Source organism: Falco rusticolus, chromosome 2, assembly GCF_015220075.1.
Source record: "Falco rusticolus isolate bFalRus1 chromosome 2, bFalRus1.pri, whole genome shotgun sequence".
In the NCBI taxonomy this organism is placed as follows: Eukaryota; Metazoa; Chordata; class Aves; order Falconiformes; family Falconidae; genus Falco; species Falco rusticolus.
Window position 1 is genome coordinate 90,754,822 of NC_051188.1, and position 25,387 is coordinate 90,780,208.

Sequence of the window (25,387 nt, forward strand, 5' to 3'; positions counted from 1 at the left end):
TTACATCTTTATGTACTTTTTGCAGGTGTATGATGATGGAAAATATGTATACGTAGTAACAGAACTTATGAAAGGAGGAGAACTTCTGGATAAAATTCTTAGGCAAAAATTTTTCTCAGAACGAGAAGCTAGTGCTGTTCTGTTCACAATAACAAAAACAGTTGAATATCTTCATGCACAAGGGGTAAGTTTTCATCTCAGAAAAAATGCTTATAGATGTTAACATTCTCTTTCGGAAGTATAAACTCGTATTTTGATATGTTCTTCTGTGTGGTAGTTAATTTTTTGTGAATAATTTCATTGAAGAAGGAATTTGTGTTGCAATCAAAACATTCCTCCTCATCAGCTGTGTAGATGTCCAGATAATGGAGATGATGCAAATGTTTCTGGTGTCCTTCATGCAGTCTGTCAGGAGTTCTGTGGAACGTGCAGATAATGACTAATAGAGAGGATTTGAGAGGAAGTAAGTCAAGAAGTTGTAATTCCAACCCCATCCTGTGACAGACCCTGGAGGTTTATTTTCCACCTACCACACTTAAAACTTCTTCTACTTCTTGGTTTTAAAGAGCATGATGTATGACTTGTAACCTCTGCATCATAGGGTCAGGAAGTTGTAGTGGACTGTTAGGAGAAAGAGAATTAGCGCAAATTTGGAGACAAAGGAAGCAGTTCAAAGATAGACAAGGCCAGCGTGACAGTTGCATGGCAAGAATGACAAGTCATGTTGCATTTTTAAGTAAACAAGAAAAAGGGTGCTTTGAGAAAAAGCAGAAAGTAAGGGTGCAAGGAAAAAGTCACGCTGCTAACACCTAATATTGTTACCCAAGAAAACATGCTTTGGAACATACAGCACTAAAATTATCTTAAGAAACAAATAACAATTCCTTACGCATTGCCATTTTTGGGAGCTGCTATTTCAGAAAAATTATGATCAAAGTTATCTGGTGTATCTTATTCTGTGATTCATCATTTTCTTCAGTCACTTGCTTACGTGTGTGGGTTTTTTTGAGCCTGTGTGCACAGGACTAGAATCCTTGGCCAGCAGCATCCATGGGAATTATGAAAAAACCTCAATACATTCTGTGTGGAAATATAAAGAATAGAATATCACAAATCATAACTTGGTTCACTCTTACCACATGGGGCCAAAAAAAGGCCCAGTATCCTTGCTTCAGTTAAGGGATTTTAGGGGCCTTGTGTTTCTTTACTGTAGATGTCTGTAAGTATTGGCATTTTAACTTGCATTAGATCACACAGTGTTTGGAACCTTTACTTTTGGAAATTTTTGAGTCATCTTGTGTTAAGTACGCTTCACCAGGAAAGATGGGCATATATGTAAATAGTGAGCACTTCAACAGTCTAGTTTTTGTCTGCTGGAAGAGTTCTTGTCTTTGGTGGATTTTACTTTTGTAGCTCCTACGGACACTGGAGGAGCTCATATGAATATGGTATTAGGTAATAACTGGTTTGACAGACTCAATCTGTGTGTAGTCTCCACAACCTCTCCCAGAAGGAGTTTCCTCGTAGAAATTCATAGGATACTTTTGAGTTGAAAAATTAGATATGCAAGGAATTAAATCCTTCTCTTCAGGGTAAAGCAATACTTCCAATTCTCACCCAAACCATTCTAAAAGTATTAAGGCTAGCATAAAACAAGTAAGGGTCAACACAATAGACATCATAAAAAGGATAAACAAGAGGTATCGTGTCATGCTGGAGCAGAATAATTCTGCAAGCTGGTAGATGATTGAGACTGCTAATCAAAAATATGATGTTGAGAAATAAAGAACTGAAAGATTCTGCATATTGTTTTGTTCTCCTCTGTTGCTCTAAAATAAAATGTTATTTCTGTGTAAAATATCAGTGTAATCTAAAACAATCTGCTATCTTTTTAAAATTCACCTTTGGGAAAACAGCTTAATACAGGAAGGTGTTTTATCTGACCTTTGACATAAATATTCTGATTGCTTGGGAGCTGGCATTTGGATTTGAACTGGACTGTTACACTTCCTCCCACTTGAGAATTGCTTCCCCTTCTTCCAAAAAAAAAATACAGCTCAAGACTGTTCTTGAAACAGTCTGCCAAATCCCCAGCTCTTTGCTGCTTCTATTGGTCATCTTTTCCTTTCTACCCCTTTCAAGATCTATTTAAAAAAAAAAACAACACACTATCAAATAGAATAAAACTGTGGGTTTTTTCTTCTGCCTCCTGGAGCAGTAAAGGTTGTTTCATACATTACTTAGAGAAAAAGAATTCTAATCTATCAAAAGACTAAAAAATGAGGGCTGTCGGGAGCCAGTTCTCTCAGAAACTGACATCTGAAGCCAGGATGTTCCCCTTAACATCTACTGTTCCGACTCATATTCTTTAATATCGTTTGTATATTTCAGCTTACAAGGTTCTTATTTCCAGAATTTTAAGTATTTGTTTTGCTAACTCTGGGAATTGAAAAATATTTGCATGCTGAAAAAGCCTGTACTAAATACACTTACTGTGTTAAGTGGCTCTACAATCCGCAGACCTCTGCAGTCTTTTGCTGCTTGGTCTTGTATTACTCGCCTTCCTGAAATGCTGCTCGCTTTCTGGGAGAGTGCGTAGAGCTTCTAATTCTGCACATCACTTGCTTGCAGGAGTTTTGGGGTATCTTCTTGTTCTGATGTGGTTGCCTTCTTGAAATATTTCACCACAATTTCTTCCGTTCAAATTTAACTATGAAAAGCTATGTTTAATACTTGTCAAATACATAGGACAATCAGGAGGATAAAGGCCTTCATAGCAGGTCTCTTTAAATATTTAACAGAAGACATTTAGATCCACTCTTCTGTGTTACAGCAGTATATACCCTTTTCTTTAGAGAGAGCAAAGGCTCTAGAGGCTTTAGGCTAATTTGTCTTGTGAAGAAAATGTAACAGGTAATCTGATTTCGAAGACTGTCCGTGTGCATTCCAGGTTTTATTAAGGCTTGTTTTACAACATAGCTTGAAGTAAGATCAGATTCATTTTGCCTGAACGTTGGCAGCTTCTACAGTTTTTGTCAAGCATTTTACTTCTGAAGCCCCTACAAAACAGCCACTTGGGAACCAGTACGGGCTTTTTTTTGGCATGCCAGTCCATTAGGAGAATACCTCTGATATTTTGTTATTTTTTGGCAGGACTGTATTAAAATTCCTCCTTAATCAGACCTTAAATGTTTGCACTGAGGTTAGTTCAGATTATTTGAATGAAGAGAACAGAATATAAACAGTTACTCCAGCAGTAACTGATTTGTGGTTACTTAGCATGGTGGCCCATCAGCACGGACATCCATGACTCAAAAAGGTGTTACTAGCCAAAGGGTTCTGATTTACAGAGCCTTGTAGGTATCCATGTTAAAATAGGAAATAGATATATATGCCCGTTGGAACAAGACATCTGGAACCATCTGTACAAACGAAGTGGGGGGAGTGGGATGTGTGGAGCAGGCTTTATGGCTAGAGTTTCTTAGCAGAATTGTAGTACTCTATAGACACCACTGAGCATCAGAATACTGCAGCTGGCTGATGTTAGAAGCTGGAAATCTGGAAACCGATTGCTGATGGGAGATCTGAAATTTAGTAGCAGAATTTATATATATATATATATATATATATATGAAAGCTTTATAATATAAAGCTTCTCATATATTTAGCTTACTGTATTTTGTGTTTTGGTTTAAATTTTTAGGTTGTTCATAGAGACCTGAAGCCCAGCAATATTCTTTATGTTGACGAATCTGGTAATCCAGAATCAATTCGAATTTGTGATTTTGGCTTTGCAAAACAACTGCGAGCAGAAAATGGTCTTCTGATGACTCCGTGTTACACAGCAAATTTTGTTGCACCAGAGGTAAATACCAGGATAGCTTATATGCCTTGATTTATTCTGATGGGATTTTTTTGCTAGTTATTTGTTTCATTCTTGTGTAACAAGTGAAATCACTTTGTATGCACTAAAAATTTGAGACCTCTCTATTTTTGTGGTGTAATCAAAGCATTTCTAAGCGTATTTTTTTTGCAGAAAAAATATTTGTTTCCCCCAGGTTTTAAAGAGACAAGGTTATGATGCTGCATGTGACATATGGAGCCTTGGCGTTCTACTTTATACGATGCTTACTGGGTAAGAGTAATTTTAGTTTGCTTTGTAGAATAGCAAGCCAATATAAACAAAATAATAAAGATAGGCCCACTGTTGAAGATGTTTTTATGGAGGCACTGATGAGGCTCTGCTTTGGCTTCAGTGGGGCTAGAATATGGTTTCTCTTCAATAGAATCCAAGTTTGCAAGGACTGATGTGAAAAATTCTTGGTTTCTTATGTCCCCTCTATTTTAGGTGTTTAATTTCTGCTTTACGGTGATTTAGGAGTAAGAATTGAAATGTGAAAACTAGCTGATTAAGCAGCATGTATGTCCTGCAGCATACATGTTGCAAATATAATTGCAATGCATTGAAGCATGATTGTGTGCAAAATTCAGCCAGTGGATAGTTTGAAGTGATGCAGTTAGTATATAATAAGTGCAATAAAAATGCATTTATATTTGCAACATAAATTAATTGTATAAAAGATGACGAATAATAAATTCAGCTATAGTTCTGCAAGTTCAAAATATAGTTGCTATTTCACCTGCCAAATAGATTATCTTTTTGTGCTGCATTATTCAGATTGCCACTTTGGCATTTTAAAATAAATGATAAACATATTTCATTTTTAATATTTTTTTTTGGTGGATATTTGGTAGCAGCAAGAATTCTTAAACTGAAGCAACGAAAATTGCTGCACCTTCTTCTAGTATCAAAAGAGCATTTCTTCTTTTTCAGATTCACCATAAAGCCTTCACATTTAAATTTACAACAGCTTGTTTTATAACTTCAATAAAATACAAAGGCTTAAGGAATACTTTGTGTAAGTTGGGAACCACCAGTACTTCGACTGCTGTAGGAAAAATCTGGTTTCCAGACCTGATATAGAGGGAATACATACAGTAATAACAGATCTGTAGTCAGTGCCATGCATTTTCATGTGTTAGGAATAATTTCTTTCTACAACTTTTTGACTATCTGTTGCTTATAATTATTTTGAACTTGCTAGATATTGCAATCAGATTTATAATAACTATTGAGGTCCAGGTTATGGAAGTTATTAACATTGAAATTGTTTGGTCAAATAGCTACACTCCTTTTGCAAATGGTCCTGATGATACCCCAGAGGAGATTTTGGCCCGAATAGGTAGTGGAAAGTTCTCTCTCAGCGGTGGTTATTGGAATACCGTTTCAGATACAGCTAAGGCAAGTATATTTGCTTTGTCCTTTGGAGGATAAGAAATGGATTGCAATGTAACATGTTGCTTATAATGTATATGTTATATTGTATATCATTGGGTAAGTTCCGCTCATTGTTATTTTAAAGTACTGATCTGATCCTTTATGCGCCTAGAAGTTTGTTTCCCATTTAGGATCTTTCCACATTTCAACAGTCACTTGCATGTAGGAAGAAAAATTAGCTGTGCATTATACTGTAGTAGTTACACTATATTTCCAAGGATAGTTATTATTTTATCAATATTCACACACATGCACGGTCATCCATGATGAGAAATGCTGTAATAAAACTTCATGTGGAAGCATGACATCCAAAAATGATAGAGATATTTTCATTATCCTGATTTAGACTATTAGGATAATTACCATATGCTCCACTGATTCAGGCTAAAAAAAAAAAAGGTTTTCACATTTTTCTGTTGGGTAACTCTGAAGAACTGACCCAAAGACAGTGTATCTCATACTCTTTCATTAGGATTTAAGCAGTTTATTCTTTTAAGGACTTTAAGAGCTTTTGGGCCTTAAGGATATCGTATCACTTAAGAAACAAAAAACCACTGAAGCAGTATACTTTTTTACTGCATTTGTACAAAGTAAAAATTTTACATGCTTTTTTTGTTGTTTGAAAAGTACATTTTTTACAGCAAATAGACTCCAAACTTGAGTGTGCAGTACCCTTTATGCTTCTTCTGTGCAGCTACAGTGAAGTGCTGTTTTCCTAAAAAATCATTTACGTGTGCTTTTCTTGCCAATTGATTTGTGATGTGTTTTTTAATGTGCTGTTCTCATAACTCATCCATTTTCCCACAAATCACATCGTTCATTTGATTGGCAAATCAACCTGTTAGAATAACATGTTTACACTAATGTGGTATCATCAGCTTTTTTTTCCTTCAGTGCTATTCTGTTCAGTTGTATTTGGGAGGCTACTATGAATCAAAAGCCTATTAGTTATGAAAAAAACTTTGATTCCTTTTTAGTAACATCTTTATATTCAAATTCTGAATTTGAATTACAAAACAAAGAATGTTTTATATGAAAATGTCCAGTATTGCTCAGGTAACTTACCTTAAATCTAGTTGTAGTCAACTAAATATGTTTCTCCACAGGTAACGGCTTAATGTAGAAATGTTATTTGGGTTTTACCCTTACTGACTGTCATCTGAAGTCATGTATAAAATATGCTGCTGTATAAATTTGTTTTCAACATTTTGGTGTATGCAGTTCTTGCTAGCATAATTTGAAAAAGATAATATAGAATAGAAAGGGTGGTAGAAAAGGGTGTACTAGAACAAAGGTGAAAATCTGATCGGATGTCAAGAGCCGCTTCGCTGTAAGGACAGTAAATAGAATATCGTGTTTCATCTCAGCAGAGTTGACTGACGTGACAGATGAAAGGTACCATTTCACTGATGGTACAAAGGAGGAAAGACTAATTCCTTTTTTTCCTCATATGACAATTTTATTAGTAAAATCAGGGATCCTTCAATTAATATATTCTGCAGAAGTTAAAAAACAAACATCTATTCATGTGGTTCACAACTTAATTGTGAAACAACAGTGAAAGGTGTTTGAGAAGGGGAGGGAAACAAAATTATAAGCAGCAAAATGAGTTCAGAGGGGATGAAGTAAAGAACACTAAGGGTACGTACATGGCCAGCGCGAGAACTAAAATTCGGCCTTCAGCCTGCACAATTGCTGAAAGATTTAGACCCGAGGAAGTCATGCAAAGGGAAGGATCATTTCGGTTTTCTTAATTGTTCCTTTTCCAGTACTCATTTCCTACATATCTGCTATTTGTCATTGTAAAATATTGGCATAGTGGGGCCTCTACTCTAGCCCAACGTGCATATTTTTTATGTTTCTGTATTTCATCTCACTTAATTGGATACCTACCTGTTGTGTTATCAAACATCTGTGTTAGCATTGCTGGGTAGCTTTTCAGCTGTTTCAAACTGACATTATGAACATATTTTTATACTGCTAAAATCTGCAGTTTTGAACTATAATCCATTTTAAAGCTGAAGTTTTACTGCTATCTGTATTGACTCTTCGTATATTATTGACAGGACCTTGTTTCAAAAATGCTTCATGTTGACCCCCATCAAAGGTTGACTGCAGCCCAAGTTCTTAGTCACCCCTGGATAGTTCACTGTGACCAGTTGCCTCAATACCAGCTGAACAGGCAGGATGCTCCCCACTTAGTGAAGGTAAGCAGGTCTTTGTTCAGCTTGCTGTTTAGCCAAAACCAGCGTAAACAAAAGGATTTTTTAAAAAAGAAGTTATGGTAGCATGTGTTTCCTCTAAATACTATTTAAAAGTCGTTGTGACTGGGAGCTTCCCTAAGCTATAAAGTGAACTTGTAATATGTAACAGGATTTCAGAAGAACCCACTCGTGGAGAATAAATTTAATACATTTGAAAAATACTTCTATTTTATTAGGTTTGAAGTTTAGTGGACTGACTTACACTGAGAGGCTTAACTGCCTTAAGAAACCAGTATAGAAGAAATCATTTTTCTGATACTGAAAAATGTTGTCAGGTGACTATAGGGGAGCTGAAAATTAGTTTGGCTAATTTTACAGTTTCAGAGGAGGTTAATTGTCTATGACTAAAAGAAAATAGTATATTCATGATCACAGTGTAAGTTTAAAAGAAGTAAGAAAGGCAGTGTTAATTAATATGGTATTGTACTGTTCTGCACTGTTTGAAACACAGTCTGGTTTTGACCTTGATAAACTTTTTCACTTTGAACAAGCAGAGAGAAATCAAAAATAATTGAACTCTACTTCTCTGTATTCCACCCTGCCTTCAGTCCTACATCCAAGAATGTCTGTTGTGCAACATAAAAGGGATATGAAGCATATAATTAATACTCTGAGTCAGCTATTAGAAATTTCTAGCATTCAAAAACACAAGTAGAAAGAGGGGGAAGTTCTAATCCCACAGCTCACAACTTCCTAACTTTTTTTTTTTTAATCTCCATGTGCTGAATAATGTGGGCGATTTTTAAATGTTTTGTTGAAAACAGAAATGGTTATATAAGTGATAAACAGAGACAGCCTACTGATGGGATTTCATTGCCCAACTAACTCACAACGCATGGAGAGAGAACTTAATTTAGCAATCTATCTTACACCTTCTGGGTTTGGCTTTTTAAGCAAGGTAAAATTGCTTTAGATTCATCTGAAAACTATTTGTTACTCTAAAAATCGCTCACTCCTGACACTGCTGGTGTTTGAGTAATGCAGTGTTATGTTTCTGTTTTGTAGATGAAAGTAGACTGGAAGCTAAAAGTCGTTCACAATCTCTGGCGCTTAGCGCTGTGCGATCTCTAGCGTGTGCATCAGTCACAACATGCTCTTCTTGGGTTTTTTTTCCCCTCTGCCCCACAGGGTGCAATGGCAGCTACTTACTCTGCTTTGAATCGTAATCAGTCACCAGTTTTGGAGCCAGTCGGCCGTTCTACTCTTGCTCAGAGGAGAGGTATAAAAAAAATTACCTCAACAGCCCTGTGAAGTGACCTCAACCAGGTATTTGGTACCATGGTATAAGATGATAGCACAAATCATGGCGACAGGTAGCACATATCTGACAGATACCTGCAAGCACACTCTGTCCCAGCTGGTACCTATAATGCTGCTGCTCCTGCTGCTGCTACTGCTTTCATCTATTCTCGCTTTAAACTGTTGACGGCAAGTTACTGATCTTACTGGAGCTTCAAATGGAGTGACAAGTGGAAACACAATGAAAATGATCATGTTCGCGATTGAATAAACCAGAAGAGTTACGAATGCCACCTCTGTCAAAAATACACTGAATAAAGCACTCTGCACCACATAGCATTATTTTTATAAGGAATATTTTTTGTCCCCCTAAAATATTCTTTGTTACAGGTAGAGATGGACAGTTTATGTTAAGCACTTAGCTTAAACAATCTGTTTATATTAGCACTATATACTTTGTGCCATCCAACATTTTGTACGTTTTTGTAAACAGTTCACAAGCAGTACATTTCTGTGCTGTTTTCTTTAATGTATACATGCCTTGTTTTACTTAGATATTATTAATCATTCTGACAATTAAGTCTGATTAAACAGTTCACCTGGATTAATTGATATTGTTGGACAGCTCTAAAAGAAGCCTGACTGTTAAACAGCTATTGAATGTAATACTATGACTATGTATTTCTCCTTGCCTATGTCTTTTCTACATTTCCATGTTTTTGACGCTGCATGTCATGTTATGAAAATCAGGATACTGTTTATAGTATTCAAAATTTAAACAGTGGATCTCTCACCATACTATGTATACAGTAGGTAATATAACCCAGAGAAAAGATAACTTGCCCCATATCTCACTCTTGTTCCCCTGCCACCCCCTTTTTTTTCTCTCCCATTTAATCTCTGGACTCAGGAATCATTGCTAAATACTTTCTAATAGAGGACATTTCTATATTGTTTATTCTTATAATCCATTGTTAATATTTTATCTCTATTCTGTGACTTTTGTTTAAGCTGTAAAGGATTTGTTCAGTGAATTGTTGGCATTATAGAAGAAAGGCAACATTGAAGATAAAGCAAAACATATTGACCACTAATAAGCAGCAGCCTGCAAAAAGTAGGTTTAAACTGCATTCATTGTGGTTACAAAACTGATGGATCTAATGTTCTGTCAGTTACTTTCTGATAACTTTAACTGACGTCCAAAGCAAAATGAGATAAGAGTCATCCAGACCTGTCAGGGGTTAGAACAGGGTCATAATTTACCATGAAAATAATACTTTCTCAGTCAGGTAAGACGAAGCTGTGCAGAGTGAGTGTTCTCACATTTCTCCAGATGGAAACAAGTCTGGTGAAAGACTCATTTTAAATACCAATGTAAACTTTTAATACTCTTGGCCTCTTGGTGTCTTAAGTAATTACAGGCACATCTTGATGGCTAATCTTGAAACATCAAATTGTCCACATGAGGAAGTGGACTGGAATGTGTTTGGATTCAGTAAGTGTCCCACTCCACCGAAATTATATGCTACATCAGCTCATTCCAGATATGAAAATGGCTATTGGCTGGGTGAACAGCTCTATGTGAACAATACAATTTAAAAACTAAAAGGTGCAATTCTATGTTTTGCATAAGAAGACATCTTCTTGATCTAATGGTATTAAATTTCTTTTGCGGTGATTAATTTGCTAGTTTCCCTAAAATCATCAGTGGTTTGTGAAAGGGAGAATCATCTTTATGACACTGCAAATTTGCTGTAAATGCATGTGAGAGCATTCCTTCTGCCCCAAATTTTTCAGAGTTCCTTGGGTGGCTTCCTTTGTTAAACTTGCAAAGGATCACGCTTCTATTGCCCTTAAAAATCAGTTAAATATTTAATCCATCATATAACTGTTACAGAATTGGTTTAATGAACAGGGATTTTTAAACTGCCATACATCTTAGAAATTTGAATGCACAGCTCTTTCAAGCAGTTAGCATTTTTCCCTTACTTGGTGCTCTAGCATTGATGTTCCCTTTAGCTGTACAGATGCATCTACCCTTCCTTCAGCAAACATCTTTAAGTAGAGGCACAAAAAGGCTATTTTAATTTTTCTTTGACAGTGTCTGCAGTTCCAGAGGAATTGAGTAAAACCTTACCTTTCAGAAAATGTATTTTCAGCTCTGTGAGTCAGTGTAAGTCAGGCTTACCAAAATCTAGAAACCATACCTGCTGGAGTGGCTTTTAAGTGTGTTAATCAGAAGATTGTCATATCTAATCAACACACAAGATTTAAAACTGATAGTGTTGAAATAATGGGATAGCAGTACTTGCTAGTGTGTCAGTAATAGCATTTCATTTCAGGAAGGAATTTCTCCTGTGTTCTCAAGCGTGTAGACACAGGTACCTGGCGAGGAGACCAAAAGGTGGAAGTGTTAAGCTGCCTCGCTGTTGGCGATATCCCTGTTAAAATAATAAAAAGTAGTTTTCAGTAGTCTTAGCTTAGCCATGTTTTGTGGCCCTCAAGCTCACTGGTCATTAGCCAAATAGTAAAGCAAAGTTCACTCCTACATTTTATGTATCTGCACTCTCAAGTAAGCTGTTAATTTAGTCTAGACTTCACAGATGTTGCTACTATGTCACATGTACAGCAGCGCAGGATGAACATTTTAAATGCTATTAAAACAGGGCCATTTAGCACATGCAGACTCAAATGTGTTGAAGTCTAGATCCACTGTATTTTTAAGTTACTTTCTAAACCAAGGTGTAAAGGCCCCCCTGTTCAGGAGGTGTATGTTACAGGCTAAACTTACATGGGTTTACATACCTTACCTCCTGTTTTGGATCCATGTTCACAACTTTCACGTTTATGTTTTTGTAGCTGCGGTTTTTAGAAGCTATAAAGAAATCCACATAATGCTTCTTTGAATCTCAGCATCTTTCTATTAGAATGTGAGTATGCATGACACATCGTGTAATTTCATTGCTGGACTGCTTCTCGTTCTGCAAAGCACAGCAAGCAACTCTAGCATACAGAGTCATAGAGGATGAAAAAGGAGAACTGCAGATACAGGTGAATTTTCTATATGGAGGTCATGGTTTATTTTTTTCAGTGTGAAATTACCACTTACTGTGTGTGAGAGCATGAGAGAACAAAGGGAAGAGTGTAGTTGCAATACTCGTTAAATGCCATCTATATCCAGTAAGGGCAAAGTTCCTTATTCATAATCACTATAACATTGTATTGAAACTTAGAAGGAGTTTTTCAAGAGAATATTTAAAACTTTTTTCTAAAGAGTCAAGGGCCTAAGAAAATAGATTTACGTGTCTGGGATTTTTTTGTGTGTGTTTTGCTTTTGTAAATGTTGTGTACCAACTAAAGCTGTGCTTTTCTATTATTGGAAGGAAAGGATTCAAAGTATGCTGGTCCTTAGTAAGCAGCAATGGTTAATAGATGAATTTTCACTTATGAAAATGATGTAAATGATTAGCTTTATCTTGATACTCTTGACCTAATCAAAGGGAAGGTGTACTTATGAGGGATGTAATTATTTTGCAACCTAGTTGGGGCGGGGGGGGAAATCTACTTAAAACGTTTTTAAAAAATGACAAAATCACAGATAAAATATTTTTCTACAATTCTGTACAATCATACTTTATACTAGTTTTCTCAGCATGGCATGTAAGTGAGTCTAAGGTACTGTTCCAGGAAACCGGTGGTATCGTACCTGGTTCTAGACCATTACAACGGCATCTGTTAGATGCTTGGCACTGCTGTCATAGAACTGAAATGCTAGTTTAGAAAAAGAAAAATTGTACTGAATACTTTAAATGATCGTTTTATTCAAAGTCTGATCTAGGAAATGTTCCAATCATGCTATTAATGTGTAATTAGAACTGTTGCGGATGTAACAATGAACAGTTCTGGAAAGATATCATTGCTTGTACTCCTGTCTAATGGCAGGTTTTGTAGTCTTCAAAAGAAACTGAAATTTCTACTATGAATAAACTTTCAAACATCTTAAAGTGCTTTTTTGATTAGTCATTTGTTCTGCCCAGTTATAGAAGTTGTATGTTCATCACTAACACTGCACTACATTTGCAGCATACCGTGCGCGTTTCCAAGCAGAAAAGAGTTTTTAATAAGTGTTTGTCAGTTAAAATGTCATTCTATTACAGCATATTTAGTCAGATCACAATCAGTAAGATAAAGAGGGGGCCAAAGGAAAAAGCTGGTATTCAGTGGATGGTACAGACCCCATGCATGACACAGCATCACCAAAGTGCAACCTGGTATTTCAATACCCTGCAAAAACTCCAGCTGACCCAAGTACAACTTAAAAAGGGGGGGGGAGGGGGGGGCGCTGCTCAGTGAGGCTCGCAATGCCTGTATGGCTCAGGACATTGAAAATAACGGTTCCTTAATTATCAAATATGCCTCTAAACATCTGAAACATTAGGATATATGCATAAGTACTCCATCCAAAAAACGTCCGTGTGTTTCAGCAGCTCACACGACTTGGAAGCTTGCAGCGTAATTCTTTTTAGCTTTGCAGCCGGGAAAAATTGGAAGATTTTGCGAAGTGTGCGCAGCCTACATCAAATTGCAATAGGTGCGACAGGGAGTATATGAGGAATGTAACCGGAGTCTTGCAGCGAACCAGAAGAAACCTGTCAGGGGACACGAGAGGTTTGGTACGAGGCCGGACCCAGCACAGCGGCGCGGGGGGTGCGTGGTTTGCGGGGACATTCACACCCTGTGTCGCTGCCGCCCCGTGCCCGCCCCAGCCTTCCTCCTGCCCGCCTAACAACATCGTAACGTGGATTTCCGAGTAAAGCGGCTCTGTGTAAGCCTGGAGCAGCTCTGGGAAGGAGGAACAGGGGGGATGGGGGGGCGGCGGTGCCCTCCCGCCGTACTTCGCTTTCCCAGCGCGTACGCTCCCGTTCGTGACTGCGCCTGCCCTCCCCGGAGCGGCGAGGCTCCCCCGGCGGGTGGGCGCGCTGGGGCCAGGCCCCCTCCGTCCCCTTAACGTCCGACGCATGGGCCGCCCGCGGGAGCGAGCGGCGGCGGCGGGGGTGGGCACCGTTCGTCGGGGTCGGTGCCGTGAACACAACACCAAACCAAAGCACAGCCGAGCGCCGCGGCGGCGGCTCGGTGCGCCGTGTCAGGCCGCTGCGTGTCCCCGCTGCGCCCCGCGGAGCCCGCCCGGCGCCGCCGCTGGAGCCGCCCACCGCCTCCTGGAGCCCCTGATTGGTCCCGCTCCCCGCCCGGCTCCGAGTCCCGGCCAATCGCGCGGCGCCCGCCCACCGCGGCGCCCATTGAGGCGTGTCCCGGCTGCGCCGCCGGGAGCGGCCGGGCTGGCGGCGGGGCGCGGGGCGCACGCGCGGAGGCGGCGCGGCCGAGAGGCGGTGAGCCCGCCCGCGCGCCAGGGGGCGCTGTGGGTCGGTCGACGCCAGCGGCCGGAACGCACGAGCAGCCGCAGCCCCAGCCCCGGCCCCGGCCCCGCCGCCCATCCCGCCGCCGCCGCCCGCCCTCGCCTCGCGGGAGCCGCGTGAAGCCCCAGCCCCCGCCGCCGCCCCTGCCCGCAGCCGCCCCGCGGCGGAGCGCCCGGCGCCATGCCCAAGAATAAAGGTGAGGCGCCCTCTCCGCCGCTGGGCCTTCCGCGGCGGCCCTCCCTCCGCTGAGCGACGAGGCCGGGCCCGACGGGGCCCTGCCCGCCGCCGCCGCCGCCTCTCACGTGGGAGCTGCCGCAGCCCGGTGCCTGCGGGCGGGGCGCGGAGGGGGCGGGGGAGCCCCAGCCCACCCCGCCGTGCGGGGGCTCCCCTGGGCCGGTTCCCTCTTCTCGCTCCGGGCCCTTCTGGGCCGCGGGTGCCGGCCCTGCTCCCGGTCGTTCGCGGCCCGGCGGCGTGCCGGAGGCCTCTGGGGCCGGGCTGCCGGCGGGGGCAGGCCCTGGCGGGGCCCGGCTGTCAGTGGCGGCCGCCGGGGGAACGGCCGGGTGTGCGGGCCCCGCCGAGCGCTCCCGGGGGGCTGCGGCTTCTCCCCCCTCTCCCCCCGCCCGCTGCTTAACGGGCAGGGAGGCGTGAGGGGAAGGGAACGGCGGCTCGTTGGCGCGGGCGGGGGTTCTTCATAGGAGCCGCTCTTCTGCTTCACGCTGCTTCCTTGTGAGGAGCATCTAGTCCTGTTGCCACGTGTGTGCCCTTTTAAAAGGGAATCTTTGCTTGGAGCGTGGGCTTTCTCCTGAGTATTTCAGGAATTTCAGCACTACAGTAAATCCCTCAAGCCGTTCTTCTGCTCTTTGGTGGTTCCATCCACCAGGTTATCCCATCGTTACTTGTGAGGTGTTTGGAAGCAGCAGTCGAGGAAACTGAAAATGGTGATCTTGCGCAAGTTCTTCTTGAAGGCATCTGTCACTCCAGAGCAACCAGAACATCTTAAGTAATGGAGGGTCTGCTCTTTTAATTGTTACTACTTAGTTGAAAAATTTTAGAGCTAAAAACGTTACGAGCAAGCAGAAAATGTAGGATGGAATATTCAAAAAACAGCCATATACAAAACAGGCACAGAAATGCCCATATAGCTGATTGTTTCATTCACTGTATCTTTTCTCCCCCTTTTAATTTAGGCAAAGGAGGTAAAAACAGGCGACGAGGTAAGAATGAGAACGAGTCAGAAAAAAGGGAACTGGTGTTCAAGGAAGATGGGCAAGGTGAGTTTTTAACTATAGCACAGCGATGCTGTTGTTTTCTGTAGATCTTGTAAGTGACATATGTTGGAAGTTGATAAACAAAATGCCTGGATGGCTGAGAAATACAAAGTTATTGGGGAATAGAGAGATGTATTCTTACTGGGGTTGTATTTGAATTCTAAATGACATATTGAGTGTAGGAAGAAGACATTAGGAAAGGGACATTTTAAATAGCTTCATCATGTAAGAATGAAGCTTACCTCTCCTTGACTTTATTTTGACGCCTGTGTAATACAGCATATATGTAAGCATTCACTAGAAATCCCTTGAGTAGCTCTGTGTGAAGGTCTGTAAGCAGCTAGCTTAGCTGATGTCGTTCAGTGTTGCCAGTAGTTGTCTCTTGGATGCACAGTCCTGCTTTCTGTTTTATACCAACTGTAACGTTTCTTGGATCCTTCAGTGAGCTCTCCAAAGCCACTGACCTGGCAGAACAGTGCATCTCACTGTTTTTGCACTGTCCCCTGATGGTTTAGTTGAATTGGCTCCTGGGCTGGGACCTCTAACAATTACTAAAACAGGAGCAATAGGTGAGGTCCATAGATGTTGTCGGGTAAAATAAGCCACAAGAGTGTTCAGCCAGAGGGTGATGACTGGGATTCCTCTCTCCCCTGCCTTTTGGTGCCAGTGAGCTCGCTTCCCTTTTCGCTTACCCTGTCTTTGTGTGTCATGCTCTTGTGGTTGCTAACATCTATGCAGGTACTTGTCTAGTGATCAAGTAGTCAGTTGGCTTGTTAGAAATGCAGAAAAAGTACTGACTTGAATCACTTTAAAAAAAGAAGTGACTGCTGAACTCATTCTTTAAGCTTTGTGATGTTCTGTGACAGTTATAAGCAAAAAAAAGAGTTGATTTTGATGCACCTATAAAACTTAAAATCCTTTTCAACTTCCCACCAAAATCTGCTTAATCAAACATTATTCTCAGTTATTAATAGTCTAGTGGTTTGTTGGACTGTCTAACTTGTGCTAAGGAAAGGTTTTAGAATATTGAAATACTGCTCCAGCTAATTGAATATTACTTCCCCCCTCCCCGGCGAGTATGGGTGGTCAGATAATGTTGTTGTAAATCTTACAAGCTTTATTTTTTCTAGTTAAATTGTAATACATTATGCTGCAAACTTTAATAGTGTATGAAGTACTCCAGTAGTGATTTCTGCAACTCCATGAAGGAAGGAGATTAAATACAAGGTGAGAGATTGTGGGTGGGTGTTGGAGAGAAGCTTCATCGTTTTCAGCTGAAGCCTGGTATCTGCCTTTCAGTCAGTTTCTGAGGACACCAGAATGTGTCCTTTAAACAACAGTATTCTTTTTTCCACAGAGCCTCTGCAGAAGGGATTCCAAATATCAGTGGGGTATACAAGATGTGCCGCTTTCTCCTCTTCCCTCAATGGATAGCATGAGATTTTATCGCTTAAGACAGACACTGTGATGCTGCCATAAACTTTCAAACTCTGAGTGTGACCTGATAGCTCTAAAAATTATCTCTAGTAAGCATTTCAGAGGGAACCAAAGTATGGGCACAACCAAGAATAAGCAGTGTTTGAATGTTAGCATGAACAATGATACAGAAACTGTGATAACATTCAGCATGTGTGGCTGATCAAAGCTCCTCACAGCTGTTCGTGTTTGATAAAATGTTACAGCAAATTTTGATTACAGTGGCAGAAGTTACTGGTTGTTTCATGAAACTATTTGTTTAGAAGCTTTGCTATATGTTACCCTCTCTTTTAGAATATGCCCAGGTGATCAAGATGTTAGGCAATGGAAGACTGGAAGCATTATGTTTTGATGGTGTGAAGAGATTATGTCATATTAGAGGGAAACTAAGAAAAAAGGTAATTCTGAAGCATTGCAATAGAAAACGGTGGCATTATGCATGATATGTAATTGTTAAAATTTATGTATGTAGCTCATTACAGAAGTTACCATTTCTACTGCACTTAATATCTTAAACTTACTTTTGTTAGTAAACTAGTTTGTTCTTCCATTTGTATTACTGCTGGCACAAAAACAGGCAGTCTGACTTTTGAGTGAAGCTTGTAGTTGAAGGGCTACCTTTGGATGTGTGTATTTCAGGGGAGATTTTTTTGGCTGTTGATGAAATACTAATTCTTCGTATACTAGAAACTTGTATGTATATGAAACACTAAAAAGCACCCCAATTGTAAATGGGGAATGATGACTATTTGGAAAATCAACGTGTTATATCTGAGATTAGATCAGTACTTAGTTTAGCAGAACATCTATTAACATGAAGATTGACACACAGCATAGGAAGAAAAAGGTGTAAGAGGGTTGTGCAGAGCTACCTGGTTTTGTATGCTATTTCCCAAAACCAGTAAGAATCAGGGTTTGATACTCTGCTTTGGTTGATATGGGGAAGAACTGAATAATTATCATCTTCTCACTAGGTAACTTATCAGAGATTAGTTCAGTAAGGGCAGTTTGGGAAGGTTTCTTTACAGCTTCCCTCAGGCACCTCAGATGCCATCGTTTCATTGTCCACTTCATCAGTTCCCAAAATACTTCTGTACGAAGCTGATCTCCAAAAGTGTATGCCTTCAGGGAAGTCAGGTTCTTAACATCTGCCATTTTTGGATGGTGTCACCTCCTGGCCTCGTCAGCTCTCTATCCTCTGCTGGTGTATGGTACAGAGGAGGTCCTCTCAGATAGTCTGTTCTCAATAAAAACAGATGTTTGCTTTGTTCATTCTGGAATGTTCCACCTGCCTGGTTTTGGAGACCAGTGAATGCATGTATCTTGGTATCAACGTGAGCCCTGCTAGCTGCCTGCAACACACTGCAATAAACTGTTGAAGGTAGTGGAGCATGTGTGTAGATAAATGCTAGGTGCTGCAGAATTAATGTCCTGCTACAGATAGCATCACTTACCTATTCCTCGTGCTAAAAGAAAGGAAATTCCAACTGAAATGAATGTATTTAATCTCAAAAAAAAAAATCAAGCTGATGGTGGGATAGTTCTGTCTTGTGCATTTAAATTAACATGTGCTGTTTTGCAGGCTTCTGGCTTTGGTTTGGCTGATTAGCCTAGTCAATTGCTAGAATCAACTCCCTTCATTTTCTCATACTCTTCACTGTGCTTGTCCATCACCCCCTTCATCGGGCTCTTTCTTGTTTGCCTTTATGGAGCTCAGTTCAGATGGTGGCTTGATGCATTACATCTGTTTTCTCAGAGGTTATGGCTTAGTAACCACTTTGTTGACTAGAAACTCTTCAAAGAAGTTTATCTTGGTAATAGGTCTGTAATGTGAAATAATATAACCTTGGTTTTGCTGTTAAAATATGAAATTGGCTATTTCCAATTATTATTTCTAACCTAGAAAGTGAAAATGGTGGCTGTAGTGAAGTGTTCCATTTCTCTCAGTAAACTTAAATGTGCTGCTTGACCTCCGTGTTAGATGACATAACTTGAATTCCTGCAATATAACATATGTTTTCTCTTTCAGGTTTGGATAAATACATCTGATATTATATTGGTTGGCTTAAGGGATTACCAGGTAAAAATTCAATGTAATTTGCCAATGAAAAATACCTTACAAACAGCTTTATTTAATGTTAAATTACAGCAGGTGTCATGAGGAAATTCCCATCTAACTTTCTTTGAATTTGTATTTAGTTATGCTAAATCATGAGTTTTAGTTTCTTTGTATTACAGAAAGGTTGTCTTGAGCAGATGACAAATGCTGGTTCAACTTGTTCTTCTAAATTGCACCCTGTGACTTTGTGAGTGAAGGTGCTTGTTGGTGTCACACCTGACTCTTTTTTTTCAAGGTGTAGCTGTTTGATGCTTGGATCCTGTGATACAAGGGAGACTGAGTCAAGTACCAAACATTTTATTGTGATGATGGGAGTTGTTGAGCCTTAATGTTTAGGCTTTTTGCCTTAAGAGGCCAATTGATCAGTGGTTAGTTTCTAGTTAGATTTGCAAAAATGTACTAGTGTAATTTTACCTAATATTGTAAAGGTTAATGGAAAACAGTTGTATTTTTCATTAAGTAAATGCTTTTTATGAATGTTAGTGTTGTGTCATCAGTTATTTGAAGGCAGATTCTGCTTCTGAAACGTACGTTAGAGTTGTAAAACATTTAAGATACTGTTGTTTACTGTATATATTAAACTACTTAAAACTAGGAAGTTTTGACACTTTCTGACTGACCACCAAACGCCTCACTATGTGTGTTCTCTGAAGAAAGATTAGTTTCAAAGGCATGAAACTGAACTTCTCAAATTACTTACAATAGGAGAGAATTAAGTTGTCAGACAGAAAAAATTAAGATATTCTACAAATGAGCACTTTTTACTTTACTTTTAAAAGAACTGGAGGAGAAGGTGGGACAAGACATTCTTCTGTAAACAATATAGGTGTTATTTTTCTGTAAATAATATTGGTACTGGTCTGCTGAGGTTAATAGTTAGTTTTTTCCTTCACAGATGACTAATAAATTCTAATATTTTTATTTAGGATAACAAGGCTGATGTTATTCTAAAGTACAATGCAGATGAAGCCAGAAGTCTGAAAGCATATGGGGAGCTTCCAGAACATGGTAAGAATCTTCTCACTTCAAATTGGAACTTCATAATGGACAATAACATTCAGTCTGTCTTGACTTGATGTGAGTGCGCTGCTTAAATTCTCTTTAATTTCCTTTTCAGCTAAAATCAATGAGACAGACACATTTGGTCCTGGAGATGATGATGAAATCCAGTTTGATGATATTGGAGATGATGATGAAGATATTGATGATGTAAGTAGTAAACATATTTTGTGTCATATGCTTGAAATCATTGGCAGTAAGCTGGTTTTACTTCTTTTAGAGCAAGTAATACACCGATGTTTGAAATGGCTCACCTCAGGCACTGCCTCAGAAAGTGGTGTGGACGTGTGCATGCCAGCTTTCTGTTCTCCCTTCTGTCCTACAGTTGTCCTCCAGTTGACCTCTGAGTAGATAGTATGCTTAGTGTCATACTATTAAAACACACGTGGAGCACAGTCTTCTCATTACCCTTAAGATGTCTAAAAGAAAAATAATGTAATTTGACCCCAAAGACCTAGAGTTATGTAGCAGTGTCCGTTCAAGTGAGTGTGTGCGTGTGCACGCGAGGAGTTGCGTTTAGGTGAGTCGACGACTACATGCATGGCTGTAGCTGGGTGTGTTTGTATTGAAGGAACTGATTGTAGCCCTCGGTACCGCTCTGAAGCGTAAGCTCCTTACAACAAGCTCCTGGTGGAAAGCAAAATAGACAGTATAGGAAGGTTTAGCAGACTAGTAGGATTTCCTTATATCCCCTGCACAGCAGGCCAGAAAGACCTCTCGGGGAGCTGGCGCAAAGATTGGTGGGTCAGCTCTGGTGCCATGTAGGGCAGCTGTGGCCAGCTCAGTCGGGGCAGGGAGAGCCATAAACTGCTGATGCAACTGCGTTGGACACCAAATGCTGGAACAGGCCACAGGTTATGCAGATGTTTTGGTGAATTCCATGAATTCTGATTCCTCTGTAGATTTAACAAACTCACTATCTAATACTAACTACAGAAATAATTGAGAGATTTGTGTTTTTAGGAAAAGCAAAGACTTAAGTGTCCATTTTTGTTTACATAAAACGCTGTATCTTGGTTGTTGCTAAAGTTAACCGTAGGCTTGAATTTACAGGTTGCCACAATTAGTTGTGTTACTGCTTACCGCTAAGCTGTAGTAACTGACCATGCACACTCTTAAATTGTAGTAGTAAAATGGTTATACTTCAGATTATATAGCAAATTGTAGAAGCAGAATCTGCTGTGAAATGTTTTCCAAGATGATGCACTTTTTTTTGCAGTTGAGAGATAAATGTGTGCAGGGTCAACTGGCTGAGAGGATAAGTAGTAACTTACTGAGCCAGTGAGTTAACTTAATTGGATAGACTGTTCTAAGTATATTATTATGTCTTAATTCTTCATCTTTTTAGTCCTCTCTCTCCGAGTCGGTAATATGACTAATTCTCTTTAAATGCTTACATTAACTTGACTTTTTTGAGGTTCTCATTATATGATGCATCAGATCAAATATTTTAAAAATATCAAAATCTTGATGAATTTTTCTCCAGACTTGAAAGCTGCACTTTGGATCTGTCAGTGGTTGAGCTTACTGAAGGTTTAGCTTACTGAAGCTACAGACACTTCCTAGTACTGCATGGTTTTAATAATGAAGCTATTGCAAGATGTCAAAGTGATTAGAAGCTGTAGGAACATTGAAATAATAAAATTTGCAAACTAATGGATCTTTGTGTGGGATAATGTATTTCAGTGAGCAGCTATGATTGTTTTTGAGGTTCTGTCGGCTATGCAATATAATACCGTGCTTTAAGAAGGGAAAAGACATAAGGAGAGAAAATTTGAACTCCTCTGAGGATCATTCTAGTCTAGCTAGGATGAAGTGCGGCTTCCAAGGTCATAGTTAAAATGAAAGGCTTGGTGGAACCTTTCCTTTGTTGTTTATGTCAGAAGAATGCGTAGAAAATCATTTATTTTGCCAATAAATTAATTTGAATAGTCACTGCTTAGGGAAGTTACCCTTAAACTCTGTTTTGTTTTCGTTTTTGAGAATCATGGGCTAATTTATGTTTGTACTGTTGATGCATAATTATATTGTCAGAATTGCTTACCTGCATAACAATGGTAACTGGGGGGGGGGGGGGGACAACAACACACACGACATAAAAGGAGAGTAATTGTGTATTAAGAAAACAGGATGTGAGCCGAGGCAAAAACAGGACTGAACTGAGTTGGGAAGGTCTCCTGTTGAACCATAAAAAGAGCTTAAAGAAATTGCTGCTTGATGAAAAATGCATGCAAATTAAATACATGCTGTGGTGTTTTTGCTTTTCAGATCTAATTTGGAACAGAGGTTTACATTCCGACTTTTTTCCTCCGAGGATTGTTCTACATTGATATTTTGATTATTTTTTGGGTGAAGTCCCTTTCTTTTAAGAAGACTGAAAATTCTCAGTAAGGAGTGTAGTTTGTTACATCAAAAGGATTTATTTTCAATGTTGTTTTAAAGTATTTATATTTCTTTAGAAATGGATAATGCTGGATTATCACGAAGGTTCAGTGAAACACCACAAATATTTTGTCTCTTCACCAATTAGAGCTTTTACTTCTGGATGTAAGTGAGATACAGTGACGTGGGCTGTAAAAGACGACATTTTTCCCTCTTCTGCTTTCATCACTACAATTCCAGTTAAAACTTGTATTTTGAAATAAAAATTGTTTACCCTGTAATTATCATGGATTTTAATTGAATACAAATACCCAGTTCAGATTAGTATCAAATCATACTATGCAGTGTCTGTCCTTATACCCCTTGCCTTGATGTTAACTTTAAAAAGATTTTGATAATATAAAAGGAAGGCAGAGATCTGCATTTAAATTCATGATGCATGATGAATCTGCTTTTCATGTCTAGTAGCATGCTGCTATTTTTATACTGATTTTGATAATTAAAAACTCTCATTATTTCAAAGATGTAAATTTGCCGCAGTGGAGGGGTAGGGGAGGAGTGAAGATAAAAAGTAAGCAGCATCTCAAATTTGCAGTTGTTGAAAACTGTCTTGTATGCATAGTTCTTCTGTGTTCTGAGTGCGGTAGTCAAGCTGTAGTTGCAGAAGACGAAAACTGGGTGGCACCCAACTTAATAGGGATGCAAAAATACAAAACCGTAACAGCTGGGTTTGGACTAAAAACCATGTTAAATAGTTTTTCCCCAAAGTGAATGCTTAATATTCTTGATATGTTAAACATGTAGAATATTTTTACATTATAGAAAAGGTTATGTTAAGAGTAGAGTTTTATTTTAATCTAAATTCCATACATTGTAAGGTACAACATTAAAGCTTATGTGAACTTTGAATAACAATATAAATGAGAAAATAAACTTGTCAAACATAGAAAAAGAATCTTTTCATCCAGAATAAATCACTGAAGCAAACTAATGGAAAGATTCTTCTCCGCCTTCAGACTGGAGGAGTCAGTTAAGAAGCTGAATAAAGACTAACATCATCATGCAAATATTATTTTGTGGTAGCCTTAGTTTCTTTGTCTTCAATTATGTATTCAGCAACTCTGAAAGCAGGTTAATGGAAAACTTCCTTTTGTGCCATAAAAATCTGATTCTTGACACTTGTATTCGTTATACAGTCTTTTTGGTATGATGTAAAGTGACTACCCCAATAGATAAAAACAAAATGGCTTTAAATGTGGAGTGGCCTCATTGCTTTACATGATTTTTAAGGAGTTCTTTGCTAGGTTTGAACTTCCAGAGCTTTTGCGAAAATGTCCTCGTCTTTTACATTTTTTTCTTTTGTTGTAATGTCAGTTTTCCTTACGTGGATCTGGTATCTTATTCTAGGGATAACATTTTCCTAGTATTAAGTAACTTTGCCAAGTGTTTAATGGGATTTAAATATTTGTTGTAAAAATTTGCCAAATATTGGGAAAAGATACTAATCTCACTGGTTTTTCAACATATTAAGCAGACTATGAGCAGCTCTGAAAATGGTTAAAAGCTTTCAAAACTGATCTTGAGGTCCAAGTGCAGAAGGTATCTGTTTTCAGTTGTGCTAGCAGAAAGGTTAATGATTAAATTACAGTGAATGTTTACTGAAGATACAGGTATTATGGAAATGATACTTGCCAAAACCAATCTTGTACATGTGGGAAAAATGTAAAGTGCGTGGTTAGTGGTGAGGAGGTACACAAATGAATACGGTGCTGTTGCAAGAAGCTTACTTCACCCTACCAGAGTCCAGTATAACAGAGACTTAGCTGCGGGACAAAATTGAAACTGTTCCTGGCAGAATGAGTTGTGGTTTGCCCTGAGGTTCCTTCCAATCTTTATTGCTCCCAGGCTCGTGCCTGGCTCAGCCTAAGTCTGCAGAGTTTTTTAAGGAAATTTCCTGTTTAACTATTAATTTCCTATTAATGCTCTGGCTCAACACCATCTAGTTTCTACTTAAGTGCTAGGCTGCATCGCCTTCCTTGAATACACTTCCTCAGCTTGTTTCTCTGTCTGCTGCTAAAGCCCCTTTCATAGCCCGATCCAGGCAGCTTTGTATTGTCTCTTGCTTCTCTTTTGAGGGAGAAAACCAGCTTGCACAAGTGGCTCTCACGTCAGTGTCTCCACGCAAAGAACGGTGGTAAAAGCAGCTGCAAGATTGCCGACTGTGCAGCTCTGAAAGGTGCTCTGTCTGTAAGAGTATTTTCTAGATAAATTTTTGATTATTCTTGTTGGTAACTGCTGCTGGCAGTGTGAAATTGAAGGTAGGGATTCAAAACTGCAGCTACAGTGTAAACTTTGTGTTCTCTAAGGTGTTTCCCACTTTGAGATCTTCCCTGTGATTTTTATTTGAGATGCGATTTTTATTCATTGTTCTAAATCATCTTTCTGTGTTTGCTTTATAATAGGAGCAGCTGTGCAGTTGGTTGGACAGCCTTAATGCTTTTCCATCCTAATTCTTAACAGATATAGTCCAGACTATATTGATTTTTATTTTTTTGTTAAAAAAAGTATATGGTTAAAAAGTGCAAAAAACCCCACACAAACAAACCACCTCTCCTTATGCAAGAAGAGGAGGAGCCAGTAACCGCTGCTCATTGAGCTCGGTGCCATTTACTTGTTACTACCAATAGGTTGTATCAGGTCAGTGCACTCTACGTGCTAGTGCCATACGTTGATATGATACATACCATACATATATATGGTATCGTGTATGTACACACACACTCTTAGATGAATGTACAGTACAAAAGCTGATGGAGGTTAGGCTGACA

At 39.4% G+C, this 25,387-nt stretch overlaps 2 protein-coding genes across 6 annotated transcripts in view; both read left to right on the forward strand.

Moving 5' to 3' along the window:
* Nucleotides 1-12,845, forward strand: part of RPS6KA3 (ribosomal protein S6 kinase A3) — an 80,217-nt gene extending 67,372 nt beyond the window's left edge. For all 4 annotated transcript variants that reach the window (XM_037377224.1, XM_037377225.1, XM_037377226.1 and 1 more), the window contains 6 exons: nt 26-184; nt 3,704-3,865; nt 4,059-4,135; nt 5,185-5,302; nt 7,405-7,545; nt 8,731-12,845. In XM_037377224.1, the coding sequence (XP_037233121.1) occupies nt 26-184; nt 3,704-3,865; nt 4,059-4,135; nt 5,185-5,302; nt 7,405-7,545; nt 8,731-8,853 (780 nt within the window). In that variant the 3' untranslated portion in view covers nt 8,854-12,845. The remainder of the gene's footprint in view (nt 1-25; nt 185-3,703; nt 3,866-4,058; nt 4,136-5,184; nt 5,303-7,404; nt 7,546-8,730) is intronic.
* A 1,490-nt stretch (nt 12,846-14,335) lies between these two features.
* Nucleotides 14,336-23,817, forward strand: EIF1AX (eukaryotic translation initiation factor 1A X-linked). 2 transcript variants are annotated; one of them, XM_037377228.1, is made up of 7 exons: nt 14,336-14,451; nt 15,443-15,526; nt 17,294-17,397; nt 19,029-19,079; nt 20,045-20,126; nt 20,236-20,327; nt 22,446-23,817. In XM_037377228.1, exons 1-7 carry the CDS (start codon nt 14,436-14,438, stop codon nt 22,449-22,451), a joined length of 435 nt encoding a protein of 144 aa, XP_037233125.1. In that variant the 5' UTR covers nt 14,336-14,435; the 3' UTR covers nt 22,452-23,817. The 2 variants fall into 2 exon arrangements, with proteins under 2 accessions (XP_037233125.1, XP_037233126.1); XM_037377229.1 differs by lacking the exon at nt 14,336-14,451 and adding an exon at nt 14,944-15,265.
* The last annotated feature ends 1,570 nt before the right edge of the window (nt 23,818-25,387 follow it).